This window comes from Orycteropus afer, unplaced genomic scaffold (assembly GCF_000298275.1).
Source record: "Orycteropus afer afer isolate SDZICR_OR568_19922 unplaced genomic scaffold, OryAfe1.0 scaffold00046, whole genome shotgun sequence".
NCBI lineage: Eukaryota > Metazoa > Chordata > Mammalia > Tubulidentata > Orycteropodidae > Orycteropus > Orycteropus afer.
In genome coordinates, this window is record NW_006921633.1 from 1687882 (window position 1) to 1705243 (window position 17362).

The 17362-nt window shown below is 35.8% G+C and overlaps 1 protein-coding gene across 1 annotated transcript in view; it reads right to left on the reverse strand.

Moving 5' to 3' along the window:
• The window catches only part of MTIF2 (mitochondrial translational initiation factor 2), a 32711-nt gene that overhangs the window by 8399 nt on the left and 6950 nt on the right, over window positions 1–17362 (reverse strand). Inside the window, exons 3-11 of the mRNA XM_007938003.1 lie at window positions 14058–14229; window positions 13437–13597; window positions 12307–12483; window positions 10093–10232; window positions 7881–8005; window positions 6675–6879; window positions 5967–6219; window positions 5506–5646; window positions 3979–4143 (exon numbers count right to left, since the gene is read on the reverse strand). Coding sequence (XP_007936194.1) covers window positions 3979–4143; window positions 5506–5646; window positions 5967–6219; window positions 6675–6879; window positions 7881–8005; window positions 10093–10232; window positions 12307–12483; window positions 13437–13597; window positions 14058–14229 — 1539 coding nt within the window. The remainder of the gene's footprint in view (window positions 1–3978; window positions 4144–5505; window positions 5647–5966; window positions 6220–6674; window positions 6880–7880; window positions 8006–10092; window positions 10233–12306; window positions 12484–13436; window positions 13598–14057; window positions 14230–17362) is intronic.

Here is a 17362-nt window from a genome sequence, read left to right on the forward strand (position 1 = left end):
GGGGCTCTCCCTTTTACCCGTTCCAGCCATCAGCCCCGGCTGCTGCTTCCTGCCTGGGCTCTCTCCTGCTTACCTGTTCCAGCTGTCAGCCCTGGCTGCCACTTCCCACCTGGGGTCTCTTTGCCGCTTACCTGTTCCAGCCGTCGGCCCTGGGTGCCACTCATGCATATGAGACTATTAAAAATACCATGGCTTGGAGCAGGTGCACCTCGATCTTAAAAATAACATCTTTGTTCTTTAACACTTTAAAGAGGTCTCTTGCAGCAGATTTGCCCAGTGCAATACGTCATCTGATTTCTTGACTGCTGCTTCCACGGGTACTGATTGTGGATCCAAGTAAAATAAACTCCTTGACAACTTCAATCTTTTCTCAATAAATTAGGCTGTTGTTTATTGGTTCAGTTGTGAGAATTTTTGTTTTCTTTATGTTGAGATGTAATCCATACTGAAGGCTGTAGTCCCTGATCTTCATCAGTAAGTGCTTCAAGTCTCCTTCACTTTCAGCAAGCAAGGTTGTGTCATCTGCGTTATCTCAGGTTGTTAATGAGTCTTCCTCCAATCTTGATGCTGCATTGTTCTTCATACAATCTGGCTTCTCGTATTATTTGCTCAGCATACAGATTGAACAAGTATGGTGAAAGGACCCAGCCCTGATGCACACTTTTCCTGATTTCAAACCATGCAGTATGCCCTTGTTCTGTTTAAACTACAGCCTCTTGATCTATGAACACATTCCTCAGGAGCATAATTAAGTATTCTGGAATTCCCATTCTTTGCAATGTTATCCATTATTTGTTATGATCCACATAGTTGAATGCTTTGCATAATCAGTAAAACACAAGTAAACATCTTTTTGGTATTCTTTGCTTTCAGCCAAGATTCATCTGACATCAGCAATTATATCCCTCATTTCACTCCTCTTCTAAATCCAGCTTGAATTTCTGGCAGTTCCTTGTCAATATACTGTGGCAACCATTTTTGAATTACCTTCAGCAACATTTTCCTTGTGTGTAATATTAATGACATTGTTCAATAACTTCCACATTCTGTTAGATCACTTTTCTTTGGAATGGGTACAAATATGGATCTCTTCCAGTCAGTTGGCTGGGTAACTACTTTCCAAATTTCTTGGCATAAGCAAGTGAGTACCTCCAGCACTGCATCCATTTGCTGAAACATCTCAATGGTTATTCCATCAATTCCTAGAGTCTAGTTTTTCACCAGTTCCTTCAATTAGACTTCCACCTTCAATACCATTAGTTCTTGATCATATGTACCTCCTGAAACATTGAATTTTTTCTTCAGTTCTTTCAGCTTGGGAAATGCTGAGTGTGTTCTTCCCTTTTGATTTTCTAACTCCAGGTATCTGCATATTTCATTGTAATAATTTACTTTGTCTTATCAAGCTGTCATTTCAAATCTTCTGTTCAGCTGTTTTACTTCATCATTTCTTCTATTCACTTTAGCTACTCTCTGTTCAAGAGAAAATCTTGGGGTCTTTTTTGGCCTTTTCTTCCTTTCCTGTCTTTTTAATAACTTTCGTTTTTTTCATGTATGATATCCTTGATGTCATCCCACAACTCATCTGGTCTTTAGTCAATGGTGTTCAATGTGTCAAATCTATTCTTCATATGGTTTCTAAATTTAGGTGGGACATATTCAAGGTCATATTTTGGCTCTTGAGGACTTGTTTTCACCAGCTTCTACTTGAATTTGCATATAACAATTGATGGTATATTCTGCAGTCAGCTCTGGAACTTGTTCTTACAGATGATATTGAGCTTCTCACTCATCTTTTTCCACAGATGTAGTTGATTTGTGTATTCCATCCAGCAGGGTGCATTTACAGAGTATCCATATATGTTGTTGAGAAATGGTATTTGAAAATAGTAAGTTGTTGGCCTTGCAAAACTCTTCATGTGATGTTTGGTGTCATTTCTATTACTAAGGCCCTAATTTCCAACTACAAGTGTTTCTTCTTGGTTTCCTAGTTTCGCATTCCAAACACCAGTAATTATCAATGGATCTTGATTGCACGTTTGGCCAATTTGGGTAAAAATCTTCAATTTCTTCATCTTTGGCCTTAGTGGTTGGTGTGTAAATATGAGTAACAGTAGTATTAACTGGTCTTCCTTGTAGGCATATGGATATTATCCTAACACTGACAGCATTGTACTTCAGAATAGATCTTGAAATGTTCTTTTTGACAATGAATGCTGTTCCTATTCAATTTGTCATTCCTGGCACAGTAGGCCCTATGATTGTCTGATTCAAAATGGCCAATTTCAATCCAATTCAGCTCAGTAATGCCGAGGATGTCAATCTTTAAACATTCCATTTCATTTTTTTAAAACTTCCAATTCTCCTAGATTCATACTCCATACATTAGGTTGGAAGGCACTCAAAATCTGGGAAATAGTTTCCTACTCAAAGTAGAGCTGACCTTAATAATCCATTAATGATGAGAATCATAGTTCTCTATGCAAATCTCTGTACAGTCATGTTTAGCAGGACAAAACAAGGCCTATAAATGAATCTGTATGTGGACCAAAAATGCAAACACCAAATCTCATCATGAGGAAACATCAGACAAGTCCAAATTAAGGGACATCTATACAAAGCCACAGGAGTTCTGGTAGCTAAGTGCCTAAGGCATTTGACTGCTAACCAGAAGGCTGGCGGTTCAAACCCACCAGCCATTCCTTGGAAGGAAGGTTGGGTAATCTACTAATGGCACATAACAACAACAAAATACAAAGCCACTGAGTTATATTCTCTGAAAATGTCAAGGTCAAAAGGACAAAAGGTTGAGGGACTGTTCCAAATTAAATGAGACTAAAGAGACATGACAACTAACAACCAAGATCCTTGACCAGGGGAAAAATATATATCTTTAACATATTTTATGGACACAAAGAACAAAATTTGAATATGGAATATGGACTAGACAGTAGTATTGTATAAATGTTAAACTTCCTAAGTTTAATCATTGTTCTGTGATTCTATAAGAAAATTTTATTTGCCCCTTAGGAAATACAAACATTTAGAGGTAAATGGGCACATCTCAAACTTACTCTCAAATGATCCAGGAGGAGGGAATGGATATATATTTATATATGTTGTACACACATATACATAGAATAAGGTAAATGGGACAAAATGTAAACAAATGCTCAATTGGGTAAAGGATATAAGGGACTTCTTTGTACTTTTTTTGTGATTTTCTGTAAGTTTATAACTATTAAAACAAAAGGTTTAAAAAATCTAAAATTTAAAAACAGATAAGGTGATTCAATCAAATGTCAATAAATTTTTATTTTAATTTGGTCAAGGAATATGCTAAAAAAGAATATTTTCAAATACTTACTATTTAAATGTAAAGTTTCTTCTCACAGTTGATTTTTCTGCCAAACCCCAGGATAAAATCCATGGTTCCTTAATCTACTATACTTCCTATTCCAATCTAACTTGTATTACAATTAATTGTTCATGTCTCTTTTCATAAGCAAGAACTTGAGGGCAAGCTCTCCTTGCCTTATTTGCCTTTGTGTCCTCAGGGCCTAAACACAAGACAAGTGTTCATAATACTTTATTAAGTTACAATGAATTCTCATCCATGTTACTCAGTTTTTGTTGGTCACAGGATATGAAACAGGAAGATACCTGATAGAACAGTGAATTACATTTTCCTTAAAATTTGCCTTCAAGTGTTATTTACAGTACCTAAGATATCAATAAAAGGAGCTCTGGTGGCACAATGCCCAAGGCATTTGACTGCTAACCAAAAGGCTGGTGGTTCAAATCCATCAGCTTCTTCATGGAAGGAAGATGAGGCGATCTACTTCCATAAAGATTTACCACCTTAGAAACCCAATGGGGGTCACTATGAGTTGGAATCAACTCGATGGCAATTAGTTTGGTTTTGTTTTTTTTGGGGAAGATATCAATGTTTCAAAGTAACATTCAGTGAACACTCACCTACTGAGTGCTCTTCCACAATGCAGGGCAGTCTGCTGCTCAGTTCTTCCTGCAAATCTTCAATAAGACGGTAAATGATTTTGTGAAGTTTAATCTTTACTTGCTTTTTTGTAGCTGACTGCTGGATAATATTGCCTGCATTCACATTGAAGCCATATATAATACCTGGCAAGCAGAAATCAAATCAATAAAGTGGCACCAATACTATATTATAATAGTTTGTCTTTCAAGCAGACACTCAAGTCTAGTTTTTTTTCCTTCCTGTGTAAATTAAAAGCAATTTGGGGAGATGAGAAATTCTAATTCTATTTTTTCTTTTTCCTCATAAAAACTAGTAAAACTTTAAAACTAATGAGAGTTAGAATTTTTTAAATTGTGGCTTAACAAGGGAAATTTCTTTATGATTTTAAATCCATTCATTTAGAAAACATTATTTACGTGCCCTAATTTAAAAAGCAGTATACTACAAAAATACCATAGAGGGTGTAAAACATTCTTGCATTAAACAAAACAAATTTTAAAATTAACTCAAACAGCTTAATCCAGAGAAAAACACAACCTTGAAAAGCATAACATTGGAAGTGTTATCATTAAGAAATAATCCAATATACTGTCTACATTACATAGCATAGTGCTATGCCAGTCAGTGTCTAACAAATATATTGAATTAATCAGTATTACTGAAAAATACCTTGGGGTTAAGGTGACATCTAATGCTAATCAAGTCAGGTTATTAAGTACCTCCTTCTTAAATGATTAGGAGCTTTGGTGGTTTAGTGCCTAAGGCATCTGATTGCTAATCAGAAGGCTGGTGGTTAAAACCCACCAGCCACTCCTCAGAAGGAAGGTTGGGCAATCTATTTCCGTAGTGATACTGCCTCAGAAACCCAAGGAGGGTTCACTATGAGTCAGATCCAACCCGACGGCAGTGCGTTGTGTTGTCTTAAATGATTAATTAATTACTCAAAAATGCTTGTGCTTTACTAGGTATTAGACCTAGATAAAATGACAGTCATGAGTTCCTCTTTAGTATATCATAAGCTTGATTAATAAAGACAGTTTCTCTCCCTTCTAGGCTTTATTTAAAGCTAAAAGAAGCTTTTGATCTAAGAAAGATGTGATGCAAAAAGTTATCAATAAAAAGTGAAAAACAAAGGGAAGTTCTAAATAGCCTGGTTACAGTGTTAGCATTCAAACGTCTAATAGAGAGTCAATTTTGGGTTGGAGTGGGGAATTAGGAGGAGGGGAGAGAGAACAATAGCAATGCCCAGAAAGAAAAATCAAGAAACACTACTGGGGCTTGAAAGAGTTACCAAGTTTGCACTACAACAGCAACAAGTGGAGCTACGGCTGCAATACTGCAGATCCCATTGCACCTCAGTTGCTAGCTGGGACTTGACTGCAGTGGAGAGATGCTGATGGAGATAAACATCAGGTGGGACTAGCCAAGCAGCAAAAGACAGAAGCAAATGGTTCAAAGAGTGATCTAGGAAGCATAGTTAAACAAATTGGAAATGGAATCCTTACCACCAAATGTTTCAGCAAGGGTAACATCATTTTCACTAATATCACCCACTCCAAAATGTACTAATTCTAGTTTACACTCATGTGAAGCATCATAAGTATCTATAATGTCCAAAATGGCCTCAACAGAACCATCAACATCACCTAAATAGAGAAAAAGTTTTAAATTGATGTCAAGAGGTAGGAATTAACAGAAACAAAAAATCACAACCTATTTAAAGCCATGATAGAAATGACATCTACTACTAAATCCACCTTTATTTGGGTTTAGCATTAAAAATATCTACTTAATAAAGTATAATGAACCAAATATACACTTACAACAAAATCATCAAGAAATATGTTAACTAAGAAAACTGCCCCAAAATATTTTTGGCATAATTAAAGTCTCAAACTAATTGTGAGAATAAATAAATTTGTATAGTCCAGAAATTAGGTGTAAAGTAAAATCCTTAAAAAGGCACCTTTAATAATTATAGGAAGTACATTTGAATCTCTTTCTGCTTTCTCCTTTGGCTTTAAGAATTTTTGTTCTTTTTTTTCTTGGTACTTTAAAAATGATCTCTCCTTCCAATTCAAAGTGCCATATTTTTCACGGTCTTTCCAATGTGATTCTTGGTGTTCCTTCCGCTTTTCTTCTATTATTTTCATATCATCTTTATTTTTCTCCTGTTCTTGTTTATACTTCCTCCAGTCAAGAACTTCTCGTGCTCTTGCCTGCATTAGAAATAAATTGGCATTATTTTTTCTTTCCAGAAATTTATAAAATTTTATTTGGGAGGTTTTGTTTACAATGGAAATTAATTAATCACTGCTGTCGAGTTGATTCCGACTCATAGCTACCCTTCCTTGGGTTGCCGAGGCGGTATCTCTATGGAAGTAGATTGCCCAATCTTGCTTCTGAGGAGTGCATGGTGGGTTTGAACTGCTAGCCTTCTGGTTAGCAGTCAAATGCCTTAGGCACTTCACTACCAGTGCTCCCAATTATTTAATTAAAAATGTTAAATTAAAAAGTCGATAGCCAAATTCCAAAACTTTACAAGTGGCTTCTCATAGCCCTTATGTTCTAGAGTTATTTGTTAATATTAATATGCTTATTCAATATAGCATTTTAGAGGGATATTTAAAATCATTATAGCATATCTAATAAATAGGAATTAAGCTTGATATACCTCAGATTCCACTTCAAGAATTTCATCACCAGCTGAAGGAAGGTCCCTCCAGCCTATAATTCCCACCGGCAAACTGGGACAGGCCTCGTTGATTGTTTTGCCATTTTCATCAAACATTGAGCGTACTTTTGCCCAACATTTTCCAGCAACCAGAACTGAGCCTTTTCTCAAAGTTCCTCTTTGAATTATAGCTGTAGTAACCGGACTAAAATGGAAGTAAAAGTAGTATCTTTATTCCTAAGGTCATAATTAGGATGTAATTGTATTTCTTCTATAAAGCAAAGACATCCTTATGAAGTTTAAAAATATACATATGTACAGACAGGGTTAATACTCATCACTTCTCAAGTTAAGCAGTTTTCCAACTTTAAAAAATGTTTAAGATTACACTTGGGATGTGTCAGGAGGTAGAGTGCTCTGACAAAATTCCTAATTCCCTTTCTATAATCGATTTATTATGTAGTAAGAAGCCCTCTCTTGCTGATAAAAAAGGGAAATTCAAGAAGAAAACACCATTCCTAAGAATATAATAATAAATGATATTAATGTGTAAGGTCATCAAGAACTTAGAACACCTAAAATACAGCAATTGGTATCCCATCCTAATTTATGTTAGTGTATGTTGTTGTGGTTGTTTGCCGTCGAGTCGGACTCGACTCATAGTGACCCCTTCCTTAGGTTTCCAAGGCAGTATAACTACGGAAGTAGATTGCCCCATCTTCCTTCCAAGGAGTGGCTGGCGGGTTTGAACCGCCAGCCTTCTGGTTAGCAGTCAAGTGCCTTAGCCACTATGCTACAGAAGTAGATTGCCCAACCTTCCTTCTGAGGAGTGGCTGGTGGGCTTGAACCGCCAGCCTTCTGGTTAGCAGTCAAGTGCCTTAGGCACTACACTACCAGAGTTCCTGTTAGTCTATGAGGCACTGCCAATTCAGTCAAGTCAGTGAAAAAGAACTCAAATAAATATAACGATTTAACTCATCCAAATACGACTGCTAGATGTAGGCAGGACAGTTACTATGGTTACTAATAATCAACATTTTTGTGCTTTGTGTGCTAGAACAATAAAATACTTTTCAAAAGGTATGCTTTGAAAATATTGTTAATGGAGTTACAATAACATGTAATAAAAATAATACATTGTGAAAATCAAGTCACAGAAACCATAGAAAAAAAATTATTAATGACCAAGAATTGTAAAGGTCCTACCCTCTTCCTTTGTCTGTGAAAGACTCTATTACTGTTCCTTCCACTGGGCCAGTGGGGTCTGCTTTCAGTTCTAATATCTCTGCTAAAGCAATTGTTGCTTCTGCCAAAGCCATTAGATTATTGCCCTTGAAAAACAAAAAGTATTAACATTATCTGTAAATGTAAATACCAGGGTTAGAGAGCCAAAAATTCTTGACTGTTAGTATATTATTCTCTTTAAGCATTAAAATCATGAATTACCCATTAAAAAAAGAGAAGAAAACAATCGGCAAGAAAACTTAACTGAGGGACAGATCTTGCAAGGAACAAGTGGCTGTTTTTAAAGGATGACTGTTGGTGGTATTTGCTAATTCTCTTTCATAAACCCATGCTTCATTAATTCTCTTTGTCCCAAATCTATTTCTGCAATTTGTTTTCTTCCTGTCATTAACTTTCTTAATGATACTACTTTACATTTGACGGTCTATACAATTGAACAAACTTTCATATCTATTATCTCCTTTGACCTCCTTAAGAATCCTGTAAGTAAATCAAGTATTACTCAGTGAATGAGGAAAAAAAGCACTGACTCTAAGCCACACTCTGCAACCACCCAGCTGCAAAGCCTTGAAAATTCAATTCACCTACCTGGTCTACCTTTCCTCAAATGCACAATGAAGGGGCTAGATTAGATGAATCACCTTTAAGGATCTATGTTTGCTATTCTCTCTAAAGCTCCAAGATCATTCAAGTGATTAACTGGAGATGAAACTAAACTTGTGGTCAAGACATTTCCCATTCTCACTCTCCATCAGCTAAGAGATTGTTCACAGTTGTTACACTGTATAAAACAGAGGCAACTGTAAAAGACTGACTACTTTGTTTACCCATCCATTTATTCCTAGTATGTGTTCCAATTTATGAAATGCTGCTCCAAAAAACAGAGCCAGGGTTCGTTTTTTATGAAATAATCCTCTATCTCTATCTTATGCCATGGAAAAGAAGGTCTCATCTTACTTCCCTGATACTCCAACTCTCCCTATCCTATCATTTCTTTCTTTTTTTTCCTTTAATATTTTATTGTGTTTTCAGTGAAAGTTTACACAGCAAACTCACTTAACAATTTCTACACAATTTGTTCAGTGACATGGGTTATATTTTTCATAGTATGTCAGTAAAAACTCTCATTACTTCTGTTCAGGCTGTTCCATTTCCAGTAATCTAGTTTCCCTGCCCTCTTGCCTTCTTATCTTTGCTTACAATAAATGTTGACTGCTTGGTGTCATAGAGATGATTTTTTAAAGGAGCATAGTACTCATGGGTGATACTGTTTATTTTATGAGCCAATCTATAATTTACCTAAGAGAAGACCTCATGGTATAGTTTCAGTTCAAGGTTTAAAGAGTATCTCAAAGGCAATAGTCTCAGAGAGTTTTTCAGTCTCAATTTGTTCAGTAAGTCTGGACTTCTAAAGAATTTGAGTTTTGTTCCACCTATTTCTCCCATTCTATCAGAATCCATCAATTGTGGCCCTGATCAGAATGATTGGTAGTGGTAGCCAGGCACCATCTAGTTCTAGTCTCAGGGTAGATGAGGCCATGGCTCATATAGACTATTAGTCCTACAGACTACTTTCTTCTCTGAGTCTTTGGTTTTCTTCTTTCTCTTTTACTCCAGATGCATAAAGACCAATAGTTCTATCTTAGATGGCCACTCATAAGTGCTACTCACTAAACTAGGATGTAGAACAAAAACTTTATGTACTATACTGTGCTAAGTGACCAAGTTGTCCCATGACATAATGGCCCTAAGTCTTCAGACCCTGTAAACCAATTCTGTGAGGTGTTTGGTTTGTGCCTCCAATGTGCTTTATTCTATATTCGAACATATATGGATAACTATCCTATTACTTCTGCTTAAAACAGTCTTTAGCCTAGTGTTTCCCTATTCCCAAATCATTCACTATCTATCCTATACATTCTGTGTCTCATAATGAGAAAATCATTAGATTTCTATCTGATTCCCCACTCATCAGCTTTGTGAGCACAAACTGTTGACTGACCTTTCTGAGCCTAACCCCAAATCAGCCAACAAGTTCAATGATGCCAGCTTTGCATAGTACCCACATAACTTTTTAAACAACAACAGAAATAATGTATGTCAAAATGCTCTTTAAATATAATGCACTCTGTGTATCAGGTATACCGTTACCAAGTGAGGTGCCCACATTTACCGTAAGTGCAGAGACATGCACTGCTTGTACATCTCCTCCATAATCCTCACACACCACATCGTAAGCCATCAGCTCTTTTTTCACTTTTTCAGGATCAGCCTCAGCTTTGTCACATTTGTTTATGGCAAGTACAATAGGAACTAAAAGAGATGGATTTAAGAAGAGTACAAATGGTGACACCTCCAATCCTGCATATTCACAGTGAAAGATGCCTCCTTGTTCTCACTTTCTCTTCACTCAGTGGCCATACTTATCTAACAAAGAGCTAAAAGACCCATTTTAGAGTCACACCACCCCTACTCCAATCTTTTTGTATAAAGAGGGAATCCAGCTGTCAGAATTTAAAAAGCAGATTCTGAATTAAGAACAGATACCTAAGATCAAATGGACAATTATTTTGAATAGAGAAAGGTCTATCCTTATATGTGAAAGCAAGATTAGTAGCTACATTGGAGATACACTCCAGAGGAAAATCAAGGGAGGATCAGTATCATTAGATCATTCTCTTCTTTCCAGGAACTATTATCTCATTTTTAATAACAACACCTCATTCTGGGTATCATTAATTCAAATTTTCTTTTAAAATTTACAGTAACTCTTTATTCATATACCTAGCTCAGTAGTTGACGCACAGCAGGCTCTTAATAAACATCTCCTTATGAATGAAGTAAGTAACCCTATAATCAACTTGTCATTACTAGACATACCCACATATTACAGAAAGGAGATAACACAAAATTCTAGAAGATAACTCTCCAGGTGAGTTTCAACATCTCTGCAATTTTCACAGGTATAAAAGGAAAAGAAATTGAAAATAGATACAACAAAGCTATGCAATCCACAAACCACTATTATGAAAAAATGCATTCCACTTTGATTATTGTTGTTGTTGTAATGTGCCATCGAGTATGACCTGACTCATAGAGACCCCTCCTTGGGTTTCCGAAGCAGTATCACTATGGAAGTACATTGCCCAACCTTCCTCGCGAGGAGTGATTAGCTCTAACTTTTTTGGGACCAAAAGAATAAACCAAAAAACAAACCCACTGCCATCAAGTTGATTCCAATTCATAATGACCCTATGGGACACAGTAGAACTGCCCCATAGCATTTCCAAGGCTGTAAATCTTTATGGAGGCAGACTGCCTCATGTTTCTCCCGTGGAGTAGCTGGTGCGTTCAAACTGCTGACCTTCTGGTTAGCAGCCCGGTGCTTTAACCACTGCACCACCAGAATGCAAAGATGAAACAATAAATTGATCCTATCGTGACCATTTCTTCCATTTGCCATGTATTCTCTTTGACCATTAAGAGCACAGTGCATCCCACAAAGGCAGTTTTAAGGAATTAAAAAGGAAAGAGAGTAACATCAGAAACTAGAAGACCTAGATTTCAGAATTAGACACGTTGCAAATTAGCAGTGCCTCCTGGGAGAGTTACTGCTGTTCCCTGGTCTTACGTTTTCATGTGTGAGATAAAAGAATTGGATTGCATCAGTGATTCTTAACCTTTTTTCCCCTTGCCAACAAACTTGGGGACTATGACACACTCTGTCAGGTATGCTTTCTCAAGATGACAGTATTCTCTCAGTTAGAAGCAGGTAAAGGATCTTACTAGAGTCAGAGTCAAAGGAGAGAGTCTATGTGTATGTGGTGGTCATTATTACAATTTCTAAATGATAAAATAAAGGAGGAAATGGCCAAGTGATTTTCTAAAAGTTTCAATTATATATTTGATCAAATTAGAATTATGTGAAGTAGATGAGGAGATAGTTTCTCTTTATAGAATTCCAGATGATAAATGAAGAAGGAATAACAGAAGTAGAATATCACCACTTTGCAGCCCCCACAAAGGGATTTATTATTCTATGCTTCCTACTTTTGCATCTTTTTATTCATGACAAAAAGTTTTTAAAAAAAGTTATTTGAGACTGTCAAATTCTCACACCATAACAAGTAAATGAAGAGGAGGGAAGAATTGCACTAGTGGTCACAATCCCACATTGAATCCTGTCACATTCTTCTGATTAAGTTATATGTCTGTGGGAAAGTAATTTAAACATCTTTGAGCCTTACTTATAAAACAGACATAATAATCTTGGGACTGCCATGAAGATGAAATGAGCTACATGCAAATGTCCTAGCATAGTGGCTCTATGTAGATCCTTAAAAAAAAAAAATTCCTTCCTGATACACGTAAGTCACCTACACAGTACCTTGAGCATCTTTGGCATGCTGAATAGATTCTATAGTTTGTTTCATTACACCATCATCTGCTGCTACAACCAATATGACAATGTCAGTGACTTGAGCACCTCTGGCTCTCATTGCTGAGAAGGCAGCATGTCCTGGAGTATCAAGAAAGGTGATCTGTTCCCCAGAAGGCAGAGAGACTGTATAAACAGAAATGCAAAAGCACTATGACTCAAATGTGTACTTTCTTAATACAATTAAGAAATTGTATTAATTATTAAATCAATAATTTCAGTAATCCTTTAATTTTATTTCTTCTTTTAATTATAATCACAACAATACAGATCATCATTTCACAATGAGAAATGATAACATACCAGTGAGACTTAGGGGTTTTTTCCTTTCATCTGATGGTCTCAAACTAAAACTCTTCTCATTTCTAGAACAGACGGTAACTACTTTCACACATGTGCTAACTGATAGCTATTGTGGAGAGAGAAAAGACCTACAGTCATATGGGCAGCCAGTCACATTAGCAAATGGCAGCTGCTGCCTGGAGCTACAGAAAGGCAATTCAGGTAACAGTTGGCAGCTCAGGATTTAGAAGTCAGCAGCCATGGGTTTGAATCTTGGCTTTGCCACAGACTGCGTAACCTTGGGCAACTTGCTTAACCTCATGAAGCCTTGGCCTTCTCATCTGCAAGTAAGAATATTAACACCTACCTCATAATGTTGTTGTGAAGGTCAAAAAGACAAAGCATTTAAGTGCTCAGCCCAGCATTGGGTACATGCTAGGAACTCCATAAATGGTAGCTAGCACTCTTAGCAACATTACAACCTAGTATTTATTATATAAATCATATAAACATGATTACATATTATATAAATATAGTTAATAAATTAATGAAGAATTTTAGGCTCATTCAGTCCAACTAAGAATGGGCTAGAATGAAGAAATAATGTTTTTCCTACAGAATGTACAAAATAACCTTTATAACTACCCACTCTACATTCATCAAACCAATGTCTTTAAGTCTGATTTAATTAGCCTTCCCTTTGACTTTGGATTTATATATTTCATATTATGACAACTGCTTTAAGAAAATCCGAAGCGGGGTTCCCAAGCATGTTGTAAGGTAATTTGCGTTCATACCAAGAAAGGCACCAATGTGCTGAGTGATGCCTCCAGCTTCCATTGCTGCCACTTGAGTTTTTCGTAGTTTGTCAAGTAACGTGGTTTTCCCATGATCAACATGGCCCATTATAGTAACAACTGGAGACCGTGGGGTTAATAAAGCTGGATCTGCCTGGAGCCTACAATTAACAGCAAAGGAGTTTCATTTCTTAAATACCAAAAACAGTTCATATTGGCAGGCAGTTATTTCTGTGAGCTTCCATTAACAGCAAAAACCAAACATTCAGATTTGATTAGATGTGATTACTTTCACCTTCTATACAGATAAGGACTTGTGGCAGAACATATAATTACAGACCACCTATGGTTGACATCTTCATAGCAACAAGCAGAACGGAATCACATTTTAAATTTCAGAATTAATATACACATTCAGAAAACTAAAAAAAAAAAAAAAAAAATAGCCCTTACAGTTTTCTAATGACTTGAATACTTTATGATGCTGTAAGTACTTTAAAGAAGAGTTGATCCTACTATACGTGGACATTATTTTAATTAGAAAAGAAACTTTCCATTAAAAAGTATGAGTAAAATTTAATATAGTTTCCCCCACACACAACATATATAGTTAAGGTTTACCTTCTTACTGCATCTTTATTTTCTCTAACTTTGTCCTGTTTTAATTTGCTCCATTTTAACTTCATCCCTGCCTTCTTTATCACTTCTTTGATACAGACTTCATCTAAATATGAGTTTGCTTCTAGTGAATCACTGTCAATAGCAGTGTTCAATAAAGCTTCATATATACAATCTGGTTGGAATAAAATAAAACCTTTTAGGATGATGAATTAAATGCTCAAAAAAGGGATCTCTATTAGTAAATGTCTATATAAACAGTACATTCAATGAATGGAATAACTACAAACTATTTGTTTCTCTGATGTTAATAGATCACAAAAAAAGCTGAAAAGAAAAACTCTTTAAAATATGATGCAATTATAATCATTGACATTTCTGCATATTCACAAATATTTGAAAATAAGGATAACTCAGGCAATAAAATACCCTCTGAACCATTAATGAAACACTAAATTGCATGTTATATACATTTAATACCAAGTACAGAATCAGTCTATTTTTTTTTGACAACTTGGAGTTACATGTTATGCATACAGAAATGTGTATGTGTATATACACACAAAGAGATTTAAAAAAATGCATGCAGTATGTATTTCTCAAAACATATAACAAGAAAAAAAAAACACTGCCATGGAGTCAATTTTGACTCATAGTGACCCCCCATAGGGTTTCCAAGGCTGTATACCTGTATGGAAGTAGATTGCTTCATCCTCCTTCTGCAGAGCAGCTGTTGTTGTTGTTGTTGTTATGTGCTGTGGAGTCGGACTTGACTCATAGTGACCCCACTTTTGGTTTCCAAGGCAGTATCACTACAGAAGTAGATTGCCCAACCTTCCTTCCAAGGAGTGGCTGATGGGTTTGAACCAGCAGCTTTCTGGTTAGCAGTCAAATGCCTTAGGCACTATGCTACCAGAGCTCCTGCAGAGCAGCTAGTGGGTTTGAACCACCAACCTTGGCGTTAGCAGCCAAATGCCTTACCCACTGCACCACCACAGCTCCTTATTTATTTGTGTATGTATCTATTTAGGATAACCAAAAAGTCTTGAAATATAGGAAAATACTCATTTATTACTCTTTTTTATTTCATTTCATTTACTATGTTTTATATAACTCTCAGTCACACTTCCCTGTGGATCATAAATAAATAGTGATGATAGGATAAATAGTTTGATGGTTCCAGACTTTCAATCACCTTAAAATAAATATATATTTGTTGTTATGTGCCGCTGAGTCGAACCCGACTCAGAGTGACCCCTCCTTGGGTTGCCGAGGCAGTATCACTACGGAAGTAGATTGCCCAACCTTCCTTCCAAGGAGTGGCTGGTGGATTTGAACCACCAGCCTTCTGGTTAGCAGTCAAGTGCCTTAGGCACTATGCTACCAGAGCTCCTAAATATATATTTAGTGACAGGAAAGCAAGACATCCTCAGATAAGCAAAAACATTTGACTGAAAGAGCATTCTATTCAGTGGTATGCTGGTGAATGCCTGATAACTCTCCAAAAGAAAAACAAAACAAAACAAAAAACCTGATCTATAGTATAAATACTCCCATCAGCTACCAATGTGAAGTCACTGGACACAGAGATGAGAAGAGATGTATAGTAAGTAGCACACTACTTTTTATATATATTATATATTATTTATATATATAATATATATAAACTATTTTAATATATAATAATGTATACAATATACATATAAACTATTTTTATATAGATTATATATACATTCGGAAGGAAGGTTGGGCAATCTACTTCCATAGCGATACCGCCTCAGAAACCCAAGGAGGGGTCACTATGAGTCAGATCTGACTCGACGATAGTAAGTTATATATATGTGTATATATATATACATACACACACACATATATATAATATATATATTTTATATATATATAAAATATTATATATATAATATGTATATATTATATATATAATTTCCACCAAGGAAATATAATAGGCATAAATAATCTCAAGATAACAGTAAAATGCTGATGAAGTAAAGCGTTTTTGTTAATATGTATTACCTTCTATATAATTTAATTTTAATAATGGCTCTGCTAAACAACCAACTCAGAAAATTTCTTAAAATTCAACAATGGGCTCTCATGTGCCATCCCTAGCACACCACTGATCCTATGCCTTAATAATGCCAAAGAACCATTTCCTATATATCCCATATTCTTACTCAAAAGAAAACATTTTAAAAATGATAAAACTAAAAAAAAAAAATGATACAACTCAAATTTACTATGTGGATATACTCTCACAAACTATAAAACTCTTTCAAAATGAAAATTATAATGAGTACAATGTTCTTGCTGTTTCTAATAATGCTAAAAATCCCTAGTGGTCCAGTTCCTACAGTTTTCCAACATGTTATCCTAAAGTTTTGAGAGGTGGCTTATACAAGGGGATAATCTTTCCCCATCTATGTTAGATGTATATGGTATTTATCTTTAGCCAACACTTAATATTCACATGTAGAAAAGAGCTTAAAATACTTCTAACAGAAATATTATATCAAGTTATTTTAGATGACCAAGGGAAGAAGAAAAAGAAATACTCATCTTGTTAATACACTACTTAAAAATAATTACCTTATGAAAGTTATCTTTAATTCAGAAGAGATTTAAATATACTAAATAAGCTTCAAATAGACTATTTCTTATTTAAATCATAGAAAATCAGTTTGGGGTTTATAGCACTGTTACATGGGACTAAGTTTACATTTTAATTAGTCTATTTACTTGGTGATATTAAGAAATAATGTAGTTATATGTTTGTTTGTTATTTTTGTTAAAAAAAAAGGAATCCATATCTTGGAGAGATACATACTGAAGCATTTTGAATTAAATGATATATTAAAATTATTGTCACTGTGCAAAAAGGACTTGGAGGCGGCACCCTCTGACTTCCTCCAATCCCAAGAGGGGGAAAAAGAATCACCATCAACAGCCCAAGGCTTATTCCTATGAGGCCAAACAGGTGTCCACCCTCCAGCCTTTTACCAATCATGACACCAATGGTCCCTCCCACAGCACTCACTACTTCTCTGCTGGGTTCAATAATTCATTGCAATGGCTACAGAGAACTCACAGACAATACTATTATGAGGTTTACTAGGGAAGTAACTGCCTACAATTCAGGTTCAAGAACATGCTCTGGATACAATTCTTTGATCAGGACAGTATCCCCTATGCTGTGCCCTCAGACATGTCTCTCTGGCCCTTGGCCCCTTTTTCTTTTGATGGCACTGAGATACTTCCTGTCTGCCTCTAGGAAGGCTCATTTTAAGCCTGTG